The 24166-nt window shown below is 40.6% G+C and overlaps 1 protein-coding gene across 2 annotated transcripts in view; it reads left to right on the top strand.

The window, feature by feature from the left end:
- The window catches only part of AOX1 (aldehyde oxidase 1), a 91580-nt gene that overhangs the window by 18950 nt on the left and 48464 nt on the right, over window positions 1–24166 (top strand). For both annotated transcript variants that reach the window (XM_024243048.2, NM_001132268.1), the window contains 11 exon segments: window positions 615–707; window positions 4056–4207; window positions 4398–4491; window positions 6452–6561; window positions 7666–7850; window positions 8840–9002; window positions 11019–11111; window positions 15817–15986; window positions 16287–16413; window positions 19304–19426; window positions 22788–22884. In XM_024243048.2, coding sequence (XP_024098816.2) covers window positions 615–707; window positions 4056–4207; window positions 4398–4491; window positions 6452–6561; window positions 7666–7850; window positions 8840–9002; window positions 11019–11111; window positions 15817–15986; window positions 16287–16413; window positions 19304–19426; window positions 22788–22884 — 1407 coding nt within the window.

Below are 24166 nucleotides of genomic sequence, written 5' to 3' on the forward strand. Positions count from 1 at the left end.
ACTTCATATGCATGTGTTCTCAGGAAAAGCAGTCTGAAATAGCATTTTTAATCATTCGAGCTAGACTTCCTGAGCATTGCTCAAGAGACTTTCTAACTATTATTAAGTAGATTCCTCTTGCCTCTTACTGGAGCAGTGTCAAGAGTTGCACCGAAGGGGCTTGCTCCATAGCAAACCAGCAGCAGCAGCTCCAGTGACAGCTGTCCTGTCTTTCCATTTGGGGACTAATCTGGGCCTCAAATTTCAAATTGCTCTTTGTTTCCTCTCTCAGGGTGTCTCAATAGGTATAATATGTTTTACTTAAACAACCACTACAGGGTCTTCCTGTTGCATCCAGTGTATGCTCAGCTTGAGGAGCAGCCCCTAGAGTCTTCCCAGAGAGAATTTTGAGTACGCCATATGGCCCAAATTTCAAGGTTGACAATTCCAGAGTCTTCCAAGTTTGATGAAAATCTATCCAGCCATTCTCTCTGTATGTGATTTGGCAATAAACAGATGAACAGAAAGATACATAATTTTTAGATATTTAAAGATATTAGTTTAATAATAATTTCAAATTTAAAAGGCAGTTAGTTCCTTTATTCTAGTCTTATTGATTTTTTTTGATCCTTTAGGGCCTGAAGTGAAATTTAAAGGCGTCTTTCACCCAGTTATAATTTCTCCTGATAGAATTGAAGAACTGAGTGTTGTAAACCATGCATATAATGGTGAGTTCTCAAGTCCCTGTTTTCTTAGTTAAGATGCATTAATCAATTTATTTACCTTGCCCAGCAGACAAGCAGAAAAAGAATGATTCCTAATTATAATACACACAGAGATTCTCTTCTTATAAGAATATGTTTTTGGCCACATAAATGTCTTCTTTTGAGGAGTGTCTGTTCATATCCTTTGCCCACTTTTTGATGGGGTTGTTTTTTCCTTATAAATTTATTTAAGTTCCTTGCAGATTCTGGATATTAGACCTTTGTCAATGGGTAGATTGCAAAATTTTTCTCACATTCTATAGGTTACCTGTTCACTCTGATGCTAGTTTCTTTTGCTATGCATAAACTCTTTAGTTTAATTAGATCCCATTTGTCAATTTTGGCTTTTGCTGCAATTGCTTTTAGTGTTTTAGTCATGAAGTCTTTGCTCATGCCTATGTCCTGAATGGTATTGCCTAGGTTTTCTTTTAGGGTATTTATGGTTTTGGGTTTTACATTTAAGTCTTTAATCCATCTTGAGTTAATTTTTTTATAAGGTGTAAGGAAGGGGTCCAGTTTCAGTTTTCTGCATATGGCTAGCCAGTTTTCCCAGCACCATTTATTAAAAAGGGAATTCTTTCCCCATTGCTTGTTTTCGTCAGGTTTATCAAAGATCAGATGGTTGTGGATGTGTGGTTTTATTTCTAAGGTCTCTGTTCTGTTCCATTGGTCTGTATATCTGTTTTGGTGCCAGTACCATCCTGTTTTGGTTACTGTAGTCTTGTAGTATAGTTTGATGTCAGATAGTGTGATGCCTCCAGCTTTGTTCTTTTTGCTTAGGATTGTCTTGGCTATACAGGCTCTTTTTGATTCCATATGAAATTTAAAGTAGTTTTTTCTAATTCTGTGAAGAAAGTCAATGGTAGCTTGATGGGGATAGCATTGAATCTGTGAATTACTTTGGGCAGTATGGCCATTTTCATGGTATTGATTCTTCCTATCCATGAGCATGGAATGTTTCTCCATTTGTTTGTGTCCTCTCTTATTTCCTTAAGCAGTGGTTGGTAGTTCTTCCTGAAGAGGTCCTTAACATCCCTTGTAAATTGTATTCCTAGGTATTTTCTTCTCTTTGTAGCAATTGTGAATGGGAGTTCATTCATGATTTGGCTCTCTGCTTGTCTATTGTTGGTGTATTGGAATGCTTGTGATTTTTGCACATTGATTTTGTATCCTGAGACTTTGCTGAATTTGCATATCAGCTTAAGGAGTTTTTGGGCTGAGATGATGGGGTTTTCTAAATATACAATCATGTCATCTGCATACAGAGGCAATTTGACTTCCTCTCTTCCTATTTGAATACCCTTATTTCTTTCTCATGCCTGACTGCACTGGGCATAACTTCCAATACTACATTGAATAGGAGTGGTGACAGAGGGCATCCTTATCTTGTGCCAGTTTTCAAAGGAAATGCTTTCAGCTTTTGCCTATTCAGTATGATATTGGCTATAGGTTTGTCACAAATAGCTCTTATTATTTTGAGATATGGTCCATCAATACCTAGTTTATTGAACGTTTTTAACATGAGGAGATGTTGAATTTTATCAAAGGCCTTTTCTGCATCTATTGAGATAATCATGTGGTTTTTGTCACTGGTTCTGTTTATGTGAGGGATTACATTTATCGATTTGCATATGTTGAACCAGCCTTGCATCCCTGGGATGAAGCCAACTTGATCGTGGTGGATAAGCTTTTTGATGTGCTGCTCATCATCACTGATCATTAGGGAAATGCAAATCAAAACCACACTGAGATACCATCTCATGCCAGTCAGAACGGTGATTATTAAAAAGTCAGGAAACAATAAATGCTGGCAAGGCTGTGGAGAAATCGTAAGGCTTTTACACTGTTGGTAGGGGTGTAAATTATTGCAACCATTGTGGAAGACAGTGTGGTGATTCCTCAGGGATCTAGAACCAGAAATACCATTTGACCCAGTAATCCCATTACTGAGTATATACCCAAAGGGTTATAAATCATCCCACTATAAAGACACATGCACACTTATGTATATTGCAGCACTATTTACAATAGCAAAGACTTGGAACCAACCCAAATGCACATCAATGATAGACTGGATAAAGAAACTGTGGCAGACACACCATGGAATACTATGCAGCCATAAAAAAGAATGAGATCATGTCCTTTCCTTTGCAGGGACATGGATGAAGCTGGAAGCCATCATTCTCAGCAAACTAACACAGAAACAGAAAACCAAACACCACATGTTCTTACTCATAAGTGGGAGTTGAACAATGAGAACACATGGACACAGGGAGGGGAACAACACATACCAGGGCCTGTTGGCGGGTGGGGAGCAAGGGAAGGGAGAGCATTAGGACAAATACCTAATTCATGCAAGTCTTAAAACCTAGATGACAGGTTGATAGGTGCAGCAAACCACCATAGCACATGTATACCTATGTAACAAACCTGCACATTCTGCACATGTATCCTAGAACTTAAAGTAAAATAAAAGAAAAAGAAAATGGGGACAGAAAGCATAAAAAAAAAGAATGATAACATTCTGGAGGAAGACTGAGGGAAGAATTCTCTAAAGTTAATCTAAATACTAATTGAATAGTTCAGTTTTTACTGAAGAACTTCTTCTGTCTGCAATGTCAGAGAAATGTAACAACTATTCAATGAAGGATACAGTGCTAAGTGCTGGACAGAAGATAAAGATGAATATAACACAGTCTTTGCTCTTTAAAACCACAGTAGCAAGTTTATGTATTAAACAACTTACAGACTGGTTTTTCTACTCCTGTAGAGGAAATTGATTTAATGGCAATGATAAGAAACAATAGAAATGTGGGTTTGGAGTACAGCCTCTGAAATCTAACTCTTGACAATGTCATATATTAGCTGTCAGATCTTAGGCAAGTTACTTAACTCTCAGTTTCTTCATCTGTGAAATGGGGCTATTAATATCTCATAGGTATGTTCAGATTTAAGATTATCTAAAGTATTCAACATAATACTCGACAGAGTGAGTGTTCAAAGAATTCAGCCTTCATTACCTCCATCACCACCACTTACATCACTGCCATCGCCTCTACCATTACCCGCAGCTTCATCACCACAACCACACCACCCCCTTACTGCTATCCCTACCACCATCGCCTCACCACCACCTTCATTACTACTATTACTTCATCACCATCACCACCATCACTGCCCATCACCACCATCACCAATAAGCAGGGCAGCATGTATCCAGTATAAAGATTCTATGTGTGTAGCTTTGGGCTAATGGACATTTTCAGGTCAGCAGTGATCACACTGTGTTATTTACAAATGACTTCATTTCAGGACTCACCCTTGGTGCTGGTCTCAGCCTAGCCCAGGTGAAGGACATTTTGGCTGATGTAGTCCAGAAGCTTCCAGAGGAGAAGACACAGATGTACCATGCTCTCCTGAAGCATTTGGGAACTCTGGCTGGGTCCCAGATCAGGAACATGGCTGTATGTATCTGATGACAGTAAACTCTGGTATACATCCCTTGGGTGACTCTCCCTGATGAATCATGACATTTTCATTCTTTTGGAACAGACAAAAAAAATAGTTCTCCAAAGCCTTGCTTAATCCTTATTTTAGCACTTGCTTTTTTATGATTACATAACTGAAATGAAAATAACTCATTATTTTAAAAAGTCTTTAGGGGGACACATCATTAGCAGGCATCCAGATTCAGATCTGAATCCCATCCTGGCTGTGGGTAACTGTACCCTCAACTTGCTATCAAAAGGTAAGTGACAGCCCCTACTTGGAGATTATTAAGCTGTTTTTCTATCCCTTTTTCTCTCTGGGGAGGCAGGAAGTCCAGTCTTGAAAATGACTTTTCCCTATAATATCAATAAATTTCTCTGCTTTTCTGGATACTGGAAATTTTGTGAGTCTTGTCTTAATAGCATAGGCTTTCTTCCCCTGTGTCTTTCTGTTTTGTTTTGTTTTGTTTTGTTTTCTCATACTGGTCACCTTACACTGGACATGTTTGTGTTGGCTAATGTCTGGATGTGATCTGATTATTGCTGGGAACTACATGCTATTGAGAACTATTGGGTCCCTTTGTTGAAGACATTCTCCATGTGGTACAGGAGTGTTGTGGCACCCACATCATGCTTTGAGCTCATACTTAATTTATCACTGATGGAAACATACAGGTCTTTTTCAGGTGAAAAATGACTGGGCCTCGTTCTATATTTATTTACTTGATTTTTGTTATTAAAACTAAGTCCGCAACATCTAATTTATTGCTTCTTCCAACTTGCTTGAAAATTATTAGGAAGTTCTAATTGGTCCTCTGTAAATTTGTGGGGTTTTTTTTTTCATTAAAAAATATGGACTAGTTTTCTATCGTCTGCATTGTTAAATACTTACTCTTCATATCATTTAAACCACAAAACTATCTTTTTTTTTTTTTTTTTAAATAGAGTCTCGCTCTGTCACCAAGTCTGGAGTGCAGTGCAGCTCACTGCAACCTCCACCTCCTGGGTTCAAGTGACTCTCCTGCCTCAGACTCCTGAGTAGCTGGGACTACAGGGACATGCTACCATGCCCAGCTAATTTTTGTATTTTTAATAGAGATGTGGTTTCACTATGTTGGCCATGCTGGTCTCGAACTCCTGACCGCGGGTGATCCACCCGCCTCTGCCTCCCAAAGTGTTGGGATTACAGGCATGAGCCACGGTGCTTGGTCACAAAACTATCTTGAAGAGGAAGATTTGCATTCAGGGTTTTCAATTTGAGTAACATCCCCTTAAAAGTTATACTATGAGAAACAGGTTTTGTGATGTGAATATAGACATCAAAAGCTTCTTAGCTTTCAGTATTTTGTTATAGTTTTAAACTGTTCCTCTTCCTTATATATTGATTAAAGAACTAAAATTCTTCAGGTGTTGGAACAAGATATAAAAAAGTAAGATAACACCTCACTAGTATACAAATTTATTAAAGATAATTTCTTATTCATGACTGTATCTAGTGGGGTTCCTGGTTATAAACAATAAATATTTGTTGGCTGACTTGATTAGAATACAAAAGAGATATTAATATTTACTCCCTACTTGTAAAGCTTTAAGTGAATTGTGTTGTCAGGAAGAGGACTGCTAAGGTTCTATTCTACCCGAAACTCTGGGCTACTCTGTGAGATCTTTTCATCCATTTTTTTAATTTACTTTTTATTTAAAAAAATTTTTTTAGATGGAGTCTCACTTTGTCATCCAGGCTGGAGTGCAGTGGCATGATCTCAGCTCACTGCAACCTCTCCCTCCTGGGTTCAAGTGATTTTCCTGCCTCAGCTTCCTGAGTAGCTGGGACTACAGGTGCGCACAACCATGCCCAGCTAATTTTTTTGTATTTTTAGCAGAGAAGGGGTTTCACCATGTTGGCCAGGCTGGTCTCAAACTCCTGACCTCAAATGATCCACCTGCCTTGGCCTCCCAAAACGCTAGGATTACAGGAGTGAACCACCGTGCCCGGTCGATGTTTTTATCGATGAGAAAGCAAGGAAAACAAAAAGAGATGGGGCCTAGACTAGAAGAAACATTGCAAGATGCATTATAGGGTAAAAGATTTGCTAAGCATAGGAAGAGCACCTGTTTCCCTGAACAACCAGTTTCCTCAGGTATTTGGTGAAATTACTTCCCAAGTTTTGGAAGTTTAACAGACCAAACAGATCCCAGGGAAAGTGTCATTTCTTTCCACAGAAGGAAAACGACAGATTCCTTTAAATGAGCAATTCCTCAGCAAGTGCCCTAATGCAGATCTTAAGCCTCAAGAAATCTTGGTCTCAGTGAACATCCCCTACTCAAGGAAGGTGAGAACATCCCACTGTCAATTTCCCAGTTCCACCTGTGATGCTATGGCTTGTTTATTCCAGCATATGGTGGAATAAGAAAAAGGGTTAAGTGTTTATGGGGGAGATAAAGGCTCAACTTCAGAAAGTGGTATGAGGTCATTATTTTAAGACTTGTGAATAGTTGCCTTTTCCTTGTATTACGCATGCCCCTATCATTCCTCGAATTAGGAGATTTTTTTTTTTTTTTTTTTTTTTTTGAGATTGAGTCTCGCTCTTTTGCCCACACTGGAGTGCAGTGGCATGATCTTGGCTCACTGCAACCTCTGCCTCCCAGGTTCAAGCGATCCTCCTGCCTCACCCTCCCAAGTAGCTGGGATTACAGGTGCGCACCACCATGCCCAGCTAATTTTTGCATTTTTAGTAGAGACAGGGTTTCGCCAAGTTGGCCAAGCTGGTCTGGAACTCCTGACCTCAGGTGATTCACCCACCTCGGCCTCCCAAAGTGCTGGGATTACAGGTGTGAGCCACCACTCCCAGCCTTATCTCTGCCATTCTCGCTCTTTCTCCCCCTACCCGAAGCTCTAAAGTAACTTTCTAACAGCTTTTTGTTCCATAAGCCTTTCTCCCTAAATATGACATGAACAGTATGCCTCTACCTATATCTTAGGTTTTGAAAAAAGCCTAAAAATACATTTGCAATAGAACTTAGTGGAAAAAACATGAGGCTTTGCATGAGATAGAGTCAGGTTTGAATCCTGGTTTCAAGGCCTGAACTAATTACTGAATCCTTCTGCACATTGGAATAATCAAGCCTGCCTCAGAGGATGTATTAGTTTGCTAGGGCTACCATAACAAAGAACCACACACTGGGTGGCCTTAACAACAGAGACTGATTTTTTGGAGATGCTGGGGGCTGCATATCTGATATCAATGTGATACTCGACATACACATACAGTCCAGCGCATAGGCGATGCTCAACACACACACACTACCTGGTGTGTAGGTGACACTCAACACACACAGACTGCCCGGTGTGTAGGTGACACTCAACACACACAGACTGCCCAGTGCATAGGTGATGCTCAGTGCTTCTACATGTGCCACTTAACTGTTTCTTTCAGTGGGAATTTGTGTCAGCCTTCCGACAAGCCCAGCGACAGGAGAATGCGCTAGCGATAGTCAATTCAGGAATGAGAGTCTTTTTTGGAGAAGGGGATGGCATTATTAGAGAGTTATGCATCTCATATGGAGGCGTTGGTCCAACCACCATCTGTGCCAAGAATTCCTGCCAGAAACTCATTGGAAGGTAAGGCATTAGAGGTAAGGGCTCCTCTAATACTTGTCCTTAGACTCCAAGTATTAGAGGAGCCCTTTTTGTGGAGAGATGTGATTACAAGAAGAAAAGTGTTCCATAACTTTCTATTTAATGGCTGGGAATTCCAATAAGATTTTGTTATTATTTCCATATGTCTTGATGTTAGTGAATTCTGAAGTGGGAATTATATACTCTGTGTGCGTGTGTGCGTGTGTGTGTGTGTGAGAGAGAGAGAGAGAGAGACAGACAGACAGAGAAGCCCTCCGCCAACAGTGCAAATTTGTATGCTTTATTTTGGGAGAATAATTTGCCATGATGAAAAACCAATTATGTGAGTTTGTTCTATAATAAATTGTTAAAGGCATTTGCTTACCTGACTTCCTATATCTAAAGATGATACTAATAGCTAATATCTCTTGAGCATTACTTGGTATCAGCTGCCATAACAAAGCATAGTGATTAAAAGCATGAGCTTTAAAACTTGAGACAGGCAGACTGGCCAAAATCTCAGTTTACCCTCTGTTAACTCCCATGCTCTCAGTCAGCTTACTTAATTATGCTGATACTTTGGTTCCCTAGCTGTCAAAGATGGGTGATCATACCTACCTCACAGGGCAGTTGAGAGGATTAAATGAGTGAATACACATAAGGTGCTAAAAGCACATCTTGGCATGCAATAAATGTGCTAGTGATATGAGGGTCAGTTACTCCTGGACTATGGATTTTATATGAGTTGTCATTTATTTCTCTAGATCATTCTGTGAGTTGGGTTCTAACATTCCCCTTTTACAGGTGAGGACATGGCGAGACCCGGGCTAGCCACCTTGAGAATGGTGGGCCAATTTGAACTTGGGCTGCCTGATCCAGAGCTTGTACTCTTATTTCCTGTATTAAACTGTGGCTGTTTGTCTTACCCATTAGATGAAGATATGGGGTAATAAATCCTGTCAGGCTAGGAGTCTTCTGTTTGGACTTTCCAGGTGCTGGAACGAAGAGATGCTGGATACAGCCTGCAGGCTTGTTCTGGATGAAGTCTCCCTTTTGGGCTCGGCACCAGGTGGGAAGGTGGAGTTCAAGAGGACTCTCATCATCAGCTTCCTCTTCAAGTTCTACCTGGAAGTGTCACAGATTTTGAAAAAGATGGTAAACAACTGGTTACACGTTAACTTCCCCGGTACTGGGAGCTATGACGACACCCAAAGTAGAGGCAATGACTCCCTACCAAATAGCTGTAGAATAAAAAAGACAATCCACATTGGAAACACATGCACTTGCTGAGCATCCCTCAGCCTGTCTGTGGGTGGGTATGAGTTTAGGGAAGAATTGCAAGTAGAGCCAAGAGTTGAGCAAGCTTGTATTTAACACCACTCAATTATTTGGTTTCTGACTGGTAGTTTTTCCAGATCATGTTCAGAACACTTGCTAATGATTTGAGTATGTTTTTCCTCTGTAGGGCATTTCTTCCTCTTGAGATATTACCTTCATGTTGAGGTTGACTTCATGTGTTTGGTGTTCTTTTCCAGATTCAGCTTCATTTCCCTAGCCCGTAAGGTGGCCATGATGGCAGCCACTGCACAAGATGACTGTGAAATGCGTCATTGTAGGAAAAGGGCTTCTTATGGTCCCTAGTGCTTCAGAGGAAATCTGTAGTAGTAGTCATAATAATAGTAGTGACAATCCATGCATTCTTTTGCCTGGTCTCTCTTTGGGCAAACAATTAAAGCTACAAGATTGTTGACTGGGGAGAACACAACTAAAAAAAATTCTCTGAATAAATCCATTAGACCCAAAGGAGACTTGAGCCTCATTGGTCTTACAAACCCCATGCTATAACCAGCTGACCAAAACAGACTAGAAGCCAAGAACAGTCTTCCTGTGGTATAGAAGTTAGTATGGTCACTTTAGATAGGAGACACAAAGTCCTCTCTTATCCTTGCTTTTGAGGGTATCTTCTCAGTGTAGGTGGGAGCAACTAGGAACCAGAAGGGTAGTATCACATTATTAAGAATGAAAACTTGAAATCATAGATAAGTGACATATTGTCACCAGGTAACCAATTATAGACTCCTCCAATTAGTAGCAAACTAATATAATTTCTGGGTGACTCAAGTGATATAATTTAAAACTTTTGCCTTGTAGTCTTATACCCCTCCTTGCTTTAAAAATAATAGCTTTTGTTGGTTTTATTTAATTTTTTTTTTTTTGAGACAGGGTCTCACTCTGTCATCCACGCTGGAATACAGTGGTGTGATATCATAGCTCAGTGCAGCCTCAACTTCCTGGACTCAAGCAATCCTCCCACCTCAGCCTCCCAAATAGCTGAGACCATAGGCATGCACCACCATGCCCAGCTAATTCTTTATTTTTTTGTAGAGACAGAGTCTTACCATGTTGCTCAAGCTGGTCTTGAACTCCTGGACTCAAGCAATCCTGCTGCCTTGGCCTCCCAAAATGCTGGAATTACAGGCATGAGCCATGGCACCTAGCTGGTTTTATTTTCTATTAAAATTATGTAAATTAGAAAAAATAACCATCAGGTGTATTGTTGAAAGCCTTTCCCCCCATCCGGCTCTAGGCTGTGCAATGTTCACAGTCTTGTGTAAAGAACCGAGTGACTCACTTCCCTCAGTCCTAAGAAATTTTCTTACTGGGGACCAGAATCCTTCCCCTGTGGGGCAGCGGCAGGGATGCAGCCTGTGTCCCCCTTTCTACACAGCTGGCAGGCAACATGGAACCTTTATGCTTATTTGCAATGGTGTACTTTGACTCTGATGTTTTCCTGGCTTAAGTATTTTCTTCCTTTCCATTTTATTTACTTAGCTTCTATCTTCTTGTTGGATCAGTTTGTAAGTCCTCATATCATTTAGGAAAGTATATGAGAGAATCATAAGAAACATAGAGCTGGTGGAAGCCAGTTACCTACTGTATTCATCTGGCTATTCATAATATGAGGAAATATGTATGCACCTTTCAGAGTATATGTCCTTGAGTCAGGGAGCTGCTTATATTTCTGGGGTTCTGAATAGGGCGAGTGCTTAATACATGTGAGACTTCAGAGTAGAGATGCTTGCTAAGTAAGACTCATGCTAGCCTCCCTTCCAAAATCATTCTGGTGCATTCAAACCATTTAAAATATCTGCAATGGTTATACTTTTTCAGGATCCAGTTCACTATCCTAGCCTTGCAGACAAATATGAAAGTGCTTTAGAAGATCTTCATTCCAAACATCACTGCAGTACATTAAAGTACCAGGTGAGCGGTATTTTTTGTTTTTAAAAATTCACAGTCTGGGCTATAGTGATTTGACCTGGACATTCCCACTGTCCCTCCGTGAAACTCAAGCTCTGTAAGTCCAAGCTCCACCTCTGGTAAACTCACAGCCTCTTTAGGGGTAACTAAAATTCCAAAATCAATGAAGAATTTAATTAAAGACAAATCTAGCAGTGGCAATATTAAAGAAGAAATGTTGATTTGGGTCTTAAAGGTCACGTGCTTTGCACTGTGGCCTTGTACCACAGACACGCACGAGCTGGCCACCTTGTCACGTGTTTTCTGCCCTGGGCACTGCAGGCATCAGAGTCCAATAAAGCCACGCTCTGCGGCAGGGCCATGGGCTGCTTTGCTTTCATTTTCAGAGGAAAAGACATAGCCCCTAGAGGTTGATGAAAATTCAATAATGCTTTTAAAAAGAACTGCTGATTTGTTTAGCTTGAATGTTAAGATATTTTACTCCCTTAGTCCCTATTCTCCTAGTGATTTTTCTGTGAGTTACATTTTAGAGTTGAATCAAATGTAAGTACTAAGAGCTTTTTATGCTCTCGTAATGAAGGCTGAGTATTAGAAAACAGGATTCCTAACTCTCAAATGGAATTTTCTGCCACATCATAAAAATATGGCTGAATTCACCCTGTTGGTAAAGTGGATACAATTTGGTGGGTTTTTCCTTGAAATTATTATCAGGAAACTTGACCTTGAGAGTTTTAGTAAGTCAAGAACATGAAAAGGCAGTTTTTTTCTTTTTCTTTTTTTATTTTATTTTATTTTATTATTATACTTTAGGTTTTATGGTACATGTGCGCAATGTGCAGGTTAGTTACATATGTATACATGTGCCATGCTGGTGCTTTTTAAAGCATTTGTTCACTGAATCTATTGTTGGATTTAGTTGTGAAAGCTTATAGTATGTCATAATGAACATTGATGTTGGTGTGTATTCCTTGAGGTTTTAGGTTCAATATGTGTAAAAATTAAAATGCACCAAACTCCATTGAAAACGATCGTTTTGAAAGTTAAAAACAGCTGCCATCTCCCCGGTGTTCTTTTCAAATATGATAGTTGAACCCTTTGGCCTATAAATACCCTAATATTTCTTAGACAATGGAATAAACTTCAGAAAGAAACAACAACAAATTAATGGATATTGAAATCATCCAAAGAAAAAGGAAAATCTTCACATAGTGCATGATCTTCAGTGAGAGTTTATCATTGATTGCAAAACAAAGTTTTAGATGCAATGTGTCTGCCACATAGATGAGTTTTGTTTTTGTTTTGCCTGTGGTTTTTCACACACACATACAAACATCCACATTGCTAGAGCAACGTCAGCACTCACGAAGAGCATTTTTCCCCTAAATCAGTTCATTTGCTTTGAAAGTATTTTGACACAGCTTCAAAAGATCACCAGTTTGAGGAGACAACATTCTTCCTTCCATAGTATCTTTAGCCAAATACTAAGCAGAAGCAGGTTATTGAGGACAGCTTCTTTCACCAGTAGATTTATCACAACTGACTGCAAAAAAAAAAAAAGTATGATATCTTTGACTGCAGGACAAAGACATTTTTTGGAATTTTTCCTCAGTTTTTTGGCAGGCCTCACACAACGTGGTTTCAAAAGACTTTTATTCAATGTGATGAAGTGTTTTGTTGGTTACAGTGAAATGTGTTATGTCAGTTAATTCCCAGACCCATTACAGATACCAATGAATGTCTTTCCTTAATGTCTGAGCTTATGAATTATCTGGAATTTTGCTTTTCAGGTTGAAAAAACTTCTTAGGGTTTTAAAAAGAAGATGTGGGTGATTTTTTTTTTCACTCAAATGTGGTTCAGGTTGAGAGCCCAAGCAGCATCACAGCTCAGCACTTTGGGGGATATTTTGCAGAGGAAGTAAATTCCTACCATCTGCAACATATGAAAAACCACACCTGGTAGAACCTCATTGTTGGTTTTTCCTTTTCATCACTATCTCAGCTCCTCGAAGCAGAGGGGGAAGAGGAGAACTGAGGGGAGTCCTTTGCCATGAGGACAGGGCAGTGTGAGCTACGTCAATAGAGCTGGAGTGTTGGGACTGCCTCCAATCTGTGCTCATGTCTGAATCCCAATAAGTAAACTTTTCTCTCATTTTCTCTAGTCCCCTACATTCGTGACCTAATATCTACCTTTATTTAATGGAGCCCTGGGCCAAGGTCTAAATTATTTTTCTCGATAGTCTCCTGCTTTCTAGCTGATAAAGTCAGGATGACTCAACAATAACTGAAAATGAAAAAACAAAAACTTAGTCAATACTCCGTTTTTTATGCACTGTATTATACTAACTACAAAATTGAAGTTTACATTTAAGTAAAAGAAATATGAAATTAGAACAATAAATGCTTATCAACAGTGTTTATTTTGCAGCAAAACAGTAAATTTTGTATAAAATAGGAATAAGTGCATCCTACACACGTCTTATACCAAGTTAATTGTAGAAATTACACTACTTTCTGTGCATAGTTGTCAGCCACAATTTGGTTGACATTTTACTTCTTGTCATTTATATTATGAAAGCAATATGGTTTTTTTATTTTCAAATCAATGTTGAACATGTTCTGAAATAACACATGCCACTCTGCTGTTCTCTCCTGATATTCCAGCCCTGCCACCTGCCTGGAGAATCTCTGATCTCTATCTCCAGCCAGAGGTTTTTTGTTTTTTTGAGGCCCTTAAGTAGTTGGGTAGTGAGTGGGAAGCACTCTTCTCGAGTTCCTGGAGCAGCAGAGGGCACTGGAGAACTGTACATTTCACAGCTGTCTTAAGTAAAGCTCTCATTATAACCAGAGGTCTCCTCCATTTGTGGGATTAGATGAATTAAATCCAAATGTTCAGAAAGGAAAGCAAAACATCTGCATGAAAAGGAAATGTGTTAATCAGGGGGATCCAGACAGCTTCTCTTCAGTTCCATAGAGCAAGAGCCTTGGAGCACTTGCACTGGACCAGGGCGGACTTTGAAACAGGAAACCCTGCAGTGAAGAGTGAAATGAAGTACCATTTTAGATGGATTCAAGTATCTAACTTATTGTTCATATGTGCTGAATAGGCTTTCTCAGACTGCACATTCTGGTAATCAAATGCAAAAGAATTTAGCTTTTCTCCCCGCTCAGATGCCTTAAAGGACACTATGCTGGAAATAGGCCTGTTTCTTCTTTTTTCTCCCAGTAAGGATTTTTAACCAGTATGTGTTGGTGACTTGTTCTCTCTTCCCTCCTGCCATATGATGTGTAGCCTGGTATTGTAAGGCTCATCTCAAAGGAAGATCCAGGGCTCAGGGTGATCCTGTGAACTGTAGGATGGGAAGGGGAGGTGTCCATAGCTTTTCTCTGACTTCAGCCTGGCCAACATGACTGCATGCCCCTCACCCCCAGGTCTTCCAGAGAAAGCCTCTGGGAGTCTGGCCTCAGTCCCAGTACCGAGTGCAATGTTGACACAGTGAGTTACAGATGGGGGTACCCGCCAGGGCTTAGCAGTCCACTCCTCAGCCACAGCCTTCACCCTGGCCTTATGTCTGTCTCTTCACTCGCTCTCCTTCTTTCTTCATACCTTCAATTCTTTTCACAATACACACCCGACTGGGAAAGCCATAAATTCCCATATTTGAAACACCAGGGCAGACATTGTGCTGATTTATGTCTGCTTTGGTTAATGAAACACATTTAAGGTATTTACGGAGCCACCAGCAAGACATTCTGCTCCATGGGGCTCTAAGAAAGAGCAACATTAGTGGATCATTACTCCAATTGCAAGTCCCTTTGGCTTCATTCTCTATCGGGATTGTCTAAGTTAAGAGTTTTGCCAATTATTTCTTATATTTCCTCACTCAAAATAGAAAAAAAGAAGGCTATTCTGGTTGAAGTAATACCCTCAGTATTTTCTACAAATATAGTCACGATATCATCATACTCTTCTGTAAAATATTATATGTGTCATGCTTATATAGAAACAGTAAAGTCATTTTGATAATAAAATTTAAAGAGATACATAAGCATTAGCAAGAGGACATAATTTTGTATTATCAAGAAGAAAGATTTAAATTTGTTTACTTACACAAATGGAATTTCCAATAGAGATGTTTGGGGTCTACATTCAAAAAAAGTGAAAAATAAGAACAACATCATGGATTGACATACTAGTTGGCTTATTGAATTACTGTAGTAGGTTTATTGTCTTGGTGTTATTAATAGTGACTTTTTTTTTTTTTTTGATGGAGTCTTGCTCTGTCTCCCAGGCTGGAGTGCAGTGCTGTGATCTTGGCTCACTGCAACCTCTGCCTCCCAGGTTCCAGCGATTCTGCAGCCTCAGCCTTCCGAGTAGCTGGGATTACAGGCATGCGCCACTGTACCTGGCTATTTTTTTTTTAATTTTTATTTATTTATTTATTTTTTTAGTAGAGATGGGGTTTCACCATGTTGGCCAGGCTGGTCTCCAACTCCTGACCTCAAGTGATCTGCCCACCTTAGCCTCCCAAAGTGCTGGGATTATAGGCATGAGCCACTGCACTCAGCCCAATAGTGATTTTTCATATGCAAAAGTGTTCTGATTTGAGTCTAAATTATATAGCTACCTTCTTATGGGAGATGTGCATAATAATAATTCCTACTTTCTCTATAGAAATGTAAAAGTATATTTTGGTTATTTATTAAACAGAATATAGGCCCAAAGCAGCATCCTGAAGACCCAATTGGCCACCCCATCATGCATCTCTCTGGTGTGAAGCATGCCACGGGGGAGGCCATCTACTGTGATGACATGCCTCTGGTGGACCAGGAATTTTTCTTGACTTTTGTGACTAGTTCAAGAGCTCATGCTAAGATTGTGTAAGTGATAAAATTCTTACTCAATGGGCATAAATGATTGTCTTTTCATCTAAGTCACATTAGTGAAAAGTAATGGTGTGAAGAAATAGGCTATTTGTTGGTGATATCCAATGCAGACCAGAGGTGAAACGGGATCGAAATGTAGGATTTACTACAACTTCATTGTCCCAAGAATTTTTTCCCAATTATCTGGCAGAGACTGTTGGACAGTTCTTACCTCTCTCATATCTTATTCTCCAGTTAACCGTGTTCTTGGCCTTTATGGCCACTCTAAGGAGCTCTGCTGTGTATATCATCTAGGTCTATTGATCTGTCAGAAGCTCTCAGCATGCCCGGTGTGGTGGACATCATGACAGCAGAGCATCTTGGTGACGTCAACTCCTTCTGCTTTTTTACCGAAGCTGAGAAATTTCTGGCGACAGATAAGGTACTGCATTTTTGCTTTCTATTTGAAAAATAACTTCTCAGTTAATGGTGCTTCATATTTTCTTAAAGATACCATCTAATTTGGCACACCATGAAAGACTCCAGTATTCTTAGAATGCTTATTATAAAAGTATATTCTAATATTAAATGAATTCAAATATATTCATTTTCTGTATAAGTAAAGACATTAACTAGTTATATAAAAGATTATTTGGTGTTTTACATTTTCTAATAGTGAGATGGCATGTTGCTAATGGTATAAATGGGTAAATGAAGATGGATTAATGACAACATTTATATGGAAATCCCTTCCCTGAGAAGCCCTTATTATTGTCCCAGTCTCAGTGTGGTCAAAGTTCAACTACAAGTGCAAGTGGTATCTACACCATGAAGTCTTTTTTCTCATTCTTCAATCCAGAAGTAGTGTTTGTTCTCTCTCTCTCTCTCTCTCTCAATTTATTCTGATTCATTTATATTTCCATGTGTTAAATAGGCTTTTTATTTTTTATTTTATTTTATTTTATTTTGAAATGGAGTTTCTGTTTGTCACCTAGGCTGGAGTGCAGTGGCATGATCTTGGCTCACTGCAACATCCACCTCCCGGGTTCAAGCGATTCTTCTGCCTCAGCTTCCTGAGTAGCTGGGATTACATGCACAAACTACCATGCCCAGCTAATTTTTGTGTTTTTAGTAGAGAGCGTTTTTGCCATGTTGGCCAGGCTGGTCTCGAACTCCGTACCTCAGGTGATCTGCCCGCCTCGGCCTCCCAAAGTTCTGGGATTACAGGCATGAGCCACTACGCCCAGCCTAAATGGGCTTTTTAAATGTGAGCATCTATGATGTCTGATCACCATAGCTGAACAAGATATGTATGATCTCTACTCTCATGGAGCTTAAAGTCTAGAGGAGAAAACGGAGTGACCTTTAATGTACTTTCTATCTTGTGTTAAGCTTGTTTATTTCGATGTCTTATATATTTCTTCCACCTAGTATAAATTCCTTGAGTGAGGACCCATGTCTGATTCATCTGTGTATTCCACACACTGCTTCACACATCGCAGGGTGAATGAGTAGAGGTATAGTGATAACATTGTTGCCTTGTGAAAATTACAAATGATTAAAACCACAAGGAGATACCGCATGTTCTCACTCATAGATGGGAATTGAACAATGAGAACACAAGGACACAGGAAGGGGAACATCACACTCTGGGGACTGTTGTGGGGTGGGGGGAGGGGGTAGGGATAGCATTAGGAGATATACCTAATGCTAAATGGCGAGTTAATGGGTGCAGCACACCAGCATGACACATGTATACATATGTAACTAACCTGCACATTGTGCACATGTACACTAAAACTTAAAGTGTAATAATAAAAAAAAAAAAAAAAAACTTTGGCTACAGCAAGAACAGCAGTCAGCAGGTTTTCTGCATAATTCAGACTGCTCAGTTCAGTGTTTACCCAAAAGGGCTTCATAATTTGAAACAGTCCCTTCCTCTGGCTCTCCCTGGAAGATACTCCCTTGAAGATATCGTCCGTAGAAATGAAAGCTTGATGACTGAGAGTTTGAACTCAAGGTTGAAACTCCCCCGAAGCAGGGCTGTGTAGCACTGGCAGAGATGGTGAGAATTTAAGCCCTTTGCGTAGATGTTTACTAAACAAGTGAAACTGATCTTGGCTGCATGATCTAGTACCTGCTCTTTGAGGTGTGCTTATGAAGATCTTAAGTATCTCAGGGACCACATCTATGTGCCAGGTCACAGGAGCAAAATCAGGAGTCTTTGGAGTGCCATTGTGAATGATTGCCTTTGTTGGTTTAATGCTTTTTAAAACATTCATTTATGGCACTTAGTGGCTTTTAAAAATCTTTTCATTGTAAAAATTGTAAGCACACACAAAAATGGGACAGTATTATTCAATGAACCCCATAGATCCATCACCCAGTTTCAACAGTTATCAACATGTTACCATTCTTGTTTCATTTTTCTGTCCTTCACTGCCCTCCTCCAACGAACACACTTTTTTTGTGTGTTCATGCTAGATTTTATGTTTTTAATGCCTTTTTTTTCTGATGATAAAACTAATTTATGTTCATTGTGGAAAAGACATAATAGTTTAAAGTTGATTTTTAAAATGAGTGATTACATTGAAATTGTGAATCACAGCATAAGGTAGGAGAGAGAACTCAGCAATCACGGTGACTTCTTCCAGTCCAGACTGTTTTTACCTTTCTCAAGTCTTAAGGTTTCTTTTCCCCATCTAAATTTCTGCTCTGGTCCCTGTGTGAACTCCTGAGTCCAGCTACCCCACCTGCAGGTGAATAATCCTAGCCGCCAACCCCCCCAGGAAGGGGATGCTGTCTGCTTGGTCACGTCTTGGCTAGGACATCTTTTCATGAAAAGACAATTTGTGAGGAGAGATGTGCTCACCATCAGGGTTCTGTTGTCACAGGGGACTCCCCTTCCCAGGTCACCCCCTTTTTCTCTCTGGTCGAGATGAGCTGTGACTTCCTGGTCCTGCCTGTCCATGAAGGCAGAGGCTGCCTCTCTCAGAACAGCTCTGATTGTCGTGTGACAGCCACACGTCAAGCCATGGGACAGGCTGGCCCTCACACAGCCTCATAGGCTTGGCCTGGAGCCCGAGCCTGCTGTCCTCAAGACAGCATCACTTCTGCTTCTCTGATACAGCACAAGGATCTAAACTTCCCCCCAGTGCCTCGGGTCAGGAGGCCAGCTGTGGTTATAGTCATGGACAGATGTGGAGAGGTCACATCTGTGTGTATCTAGCCCTAGCCCTACTGTAATCTAGTACTAGGAGGGAGGAAGAAAATGAATAAGAGAGGACCTGATGCCTGCCCTCCTTGACAACAAAGGTCTTTCTGTGTCGTAGGTGTTCTGTGTGGGTCAGCTTGTCTGTGCCGTGCTTGCCGATTCTGAGGTTCAGGCAAAGCGAGCTGCTAAGCGAGTGAAGATTGTCTATCAAGACTTGGAGCCGTTGATACTAACAATCGAGGTAACGAGTTCCATGGTGGTGCCAGTTGGGAGCCAGAACAAATATCGGTTAAAATGCTTTTGGCTACCGTAACAGGAAAATGTGGCTCAAAGTGGCCTCCAAAGCACAGGGACTTTATTAACCTCTAACGAGTCTCAGTATCAACAATTTCCCCAAGGACACGGCTTCTTTCTGCCGCTCTTCTCTGCTGCCCATGATACAGGCTCAATTCCTGTGGTCACATAGATGGCCGCCAGGACAACCCGGACTTCCCTGTTCATGTTCAAGGAGTAAGAGGAACCCTATTGCCCCAGCATTCTAAGCACAAATCCTGAGATCCAGCCTAATTAAGCCACTTAGGTCACATATCCATCTCCAAATTAATGACTGGCAGAGGAATGGAGGAGCTGTTGGTTACTTCTAGGGGTAGGAGTTGGGGTAAGATTTCTCTAAAGTAAGTGGGCTATGTAGGGGAGTGTAGGAAACTGAAACAAATCTGAGCCCTGTTTGGAAAGGGGAAGGGGAGGGGATGCTGGATAGGAGCCAGTGATGTCCAGGAAAGTGGATCCACTCTATGACTTTTTACCCACCTTCACCCAGGCACATGGTGAGGACCAACGGGATGTTCCATGAAGTTAGTGTCAGAGACACGATTTTTAGATTTTTCAAGAGATGAGTCGTATGATGCCTACAGGTATTTTGGCAACTTAAACTGGAGAATTGCATTTTCTATGCTGATTTTTAGAAAGGAGTTGAAAATTTATAAAGGCTGTAAGACTCATCTCCATGAAATGATAGGGTGTTCTCCTGCATGCATTCCATTGGTTCTTATAATTTCCTGAATGATGAAAGAATGAACACTGGGGAGGCAGCGTAAATAGATAAGACTCAGTCCATACAGGCTGCATGTGCTCTGGGACACAATATTAGCTTCACAGCATAATGAACACGTTGTTCTCTGGGTGACCAGCATGACCTGAGGCAGAATTGAGGAAATGACCTGGGCATGATCAGTGTCTCCAGGAGAACTGGGTGTTGGGGGTGCTTCCTGCCATGCTGCTTGATGCTTAGGAACATAGAGTTCGTCTCTGGGAATTTTTCTTACATTTTAAAATAAAAATAAAATCATGTTAAAAAGACAAAAATATAGAAGTCTAATTGGAGTCAAAGTGTGATTAGGCCTCCCAAATTTTCCTGGCCAGTTTCAAATTCAAACACTCTGTTCCCTTCTCAGGCCCTTTTCATTTACATGTTGCGTGCTGCTCTTGCTTCATATATTCTGTCCCCTGAAGTTTGCTGGAGAGTTAGAATTACTTATTAGAAATTACTTACGTAATACTTCATCAATATTTTGTTTATAAATCTTTGCCCAATATCAGGGGCTAAATATCTACTCTCCGCTCCTCCTACCTTCCAGCCAAATAAAAGCCCCAATAAGCAAATATAATAGATGCCACTCCCCTCACCCTCACCACTTCAACCAGCAGACTTGTGATTGTCTGCCAGAGAATCCCAGCATCAGATAAAAGCTCTGGCTTTGTGGAAAAGAGTTGCCTCACATTGTGTTCAGAGATTAAGCTCTCAAAGTCTAAAGATCATCAACTGGATCAGAGTGAATTTAATCAAAGTTTAGAGCAGGGAAATATGCCCCTCTCCTTATACATTACAGTTCTTTTATCACTTTCCTGACTAAGAAAAATTCAGAAAATTGGCTCAAAGTTACTCAAAGAGCAAGCAGCCAGTGAAGTTGGAAAAGATTAAACTTTTAAAAATAGGATTTATAAAACCTAGGTTTTTTTCCAACCTGGAATCTCTTTAATCTTAGATTAATAAGAAAAGTACATGAACAGATTCCAATAGGAAGTGTGTTATCAATCAAAATAGAACAAAAACAAATATATCTCTGTCACTATCACAAAGATTTAATCTGGCGCATGCTTTTTGAGTTTTTAGTAGATTGAATGGGGCAACGATCAAAACTCTTGAATCAAGGGGTAAGGCTGATGACCATAATGGAAAAAAATGTGTTCCCTACAAGAATCTGTCCTGAGTAATAATCATCAACAACAACATGATCATAGCTAAGACCTATACAGAGCTCACTGTGTGGTTGACATGGTTCTAGGTCAGTTTCACACATTAACTTACTAAATGCTCACAACAATCCTATGAGGTAAAAACTATTTTCATCCCCATTCTGATGGGGAAACTAAAAGACAGGGTTACCCAAGGTTACATAGCTAGTCAGTAACAAAAACAATCAACAAACACTCTGTCAAAGAACCTGGGCCCCACTGGTGCTATAAACAAACCAATCCAGTTTTTGAATGCGGGAAATGGCAGAATCACAATAGCACATCCCTCTAAGGGGTGTTGTCTAGACACCTACTGGTAGCCAGAAGGAAACAGAGACAAGAGAATCCCAACTACCAACAGAATGGAATTTCATGGATGGACAATAACCCACAGTAGATAATGCCAGCAGGAGCTGGCACACCACATTTGCCAGTGGACACATGGATTACTGCAAGATAAATTCTCAGGAATAGATAAAAACCAACCTATGTTATTGTAACTACATCTCTGGTTATGTGCACCACTGTACCCCTTTACTGGGCACCCAGGGAGAGCCAATAGGAGCCAGCATATAAATGGATTTGTACACCCAGCACCCAGAGAGGGCTTGTCTGAAATCTTACTTCCAGAGCTGGAGGTCCCAGGTGCTCTACTGCCCTGTGCAAATGAAATGCTTATCCCCACAAAGAAGGAATGGGGGGCTGGCAGGCAGAGCCACCATGATCCCAATCACTAGAGTCTCTTCAACTAGCAATTATTGAGTGTTTACTATATGCAATATAAGCTCTTCACGTCTTATTTCATTTTATCTTCACCAACCACGATCCTATTAGAGCTATATGCACACCTGTTACTTCCATTTTACAGACAATGATAAGAGAGGTGCAGCGATAGGCCCACAGTCAAAGCTGGTAAGTGGGAAAGATGTGCACAATGCTGACTGGGTCTAGAGCCCAGGCTCTGAAGCCCTGTGCTATATGGCCTTGGCTACATGAAATGGATTGTGGTGTGAAGACAATAATCTGCCTGGAAAATACTAGTTTCATTCTGGGATCACTTAGATGCCAGCTTTTTTCTGTGCATATTATTTCTTCAGACTCAGCAGGCACATTTACATTTCCTCACTGGGGAGTCTCTCTGCAGTTGGATTCTTAGCTTGGCTCACCAGGGTCATGGAGAAAGTGCACGGAACCACAAGGTGAAGGGAGAAACAACCCCTGCTCAGAGGATGTGCAGTGGGGTGTGTCTGCTGCCGTGGGGCAGGGTCTCTTGCCCAAGCTGCCTCACTCTTCTGTTCTCTTTCTAGGAAAGTATACAACACAACTCCTTCTTCGAGCCAGAAAGGAAACTGGAATATGGAAATGTTGACGAAGCATTTAAAGTGGTTGATCAAATTCTTGAAGGTAAAAAAGTAATGGAAGAGTACGCAACCCTGGAAGCCTTCTAAGCATGTCAGTTTAAGGCTTCCTTTGTCTTCTGGAAATCACTGGGCAGCCTAGGGGGGGTGTTGCTCCTCAGGAGCAGGAAGAACAGGCACCTCATTCACAAATGTGTTTGCCTCTGTCTCTGGGGTAGGCCAAGAGCCAATGGGGAGGCAAAAGAGGAGGCAAGACCCTGCCCCTGTTCCCTGACCCCTCTTCCGTCATCAAGGCTCCAGTTGTTAGAGATGTCATATCCTTCCCTGTTCACAACCACCCTGCAAGAGGGTATTATTGTCTCAATCTATAGGCTGGAAAATGGAGGCTCAGAGTAATTGTGGAGTGTGACCAAGGTCACACAACTACTACTAAATAACAGAGTTGGCCATTGAATTGATAGGCTTTATTAGGATTTCCAAAGCCCACATTTCTTCTTCATCCTTTCTCTCTCTGATTCTCCCTCTCTTCCTTTCTTCCTTCTCTGCTTTTCCTTCCCTTCCTCTTCCCTTCCCTTTCTCCTTTCTCTTTCTTCCAGACTTCTTTCCTGTATGTATGTATGTAATTACAATTAAATTTGCCTCTTAGAAAATAGTTAATTATAGCTTTCTGGTACAATTCCTTAACTTTTGGCTTTGAAATATTTTAAAACTTACATAAAAGTTGCAGAAACATTAAAGATACTCCCAAATATTTTTCACTCAGATTCCCCAATTACACACACACACATACACACACACACACTTCTGAGCCATTTGAGAGTAAATTGTAAACATGATGTATGTCTCTTTACCCCTAAATAGTCAGCATTTGTTTCCTAAAAACAGGATGTTGTCTAACATAAACGTAGTTATCAAAATCAGAATATTAACACATATACTATTAATCTACACACCTTATTCAAATTTCGCTAGTTGTCTCAGTAATGTCCTTTATAGCGGAAAAAAGAGGTTCATCATAAGTCTTAAATAACCCACGCTTTCCCCGCCACACTGCTGTCATTGCTGCTGTGAAAGCTGTCCTCATGCCTGCCTCACAAGATCTCTGATTTACAGACATGCTACTGGGTGGGTATGGGCAGTCTGTGCCACATCTCAGAGCAGAGAAGTCTGCCACAGAGAAATCATCTGGCATTGTCTGTCTTTAAGTGAATTTCCAGGGCATTGGCCTCTAGTGCATGTTAAAAACTCCCATCTTCTGGGCTGGGCGTGGTGACTCATGCCTATAATCCCAGCACTTTGGGAGGCCGAGGTGAGTGGATCACTTGAGG

The sequence above is a fragment of the Pongo abelii genome, chromosome 11 (genome assembly GCF_028885655.2).
Source record: "Pongo abelii isolate AG06213 chromosome 11, NHGRI_mPonAbe1-v2.0_pri, whole genome shotgun sequence".
Lineage (NCBI taxonomy): Eukaryota > Metazoa > Chordata > Mammalia > Primates > Hominidae > Pongo > Pongo abelii.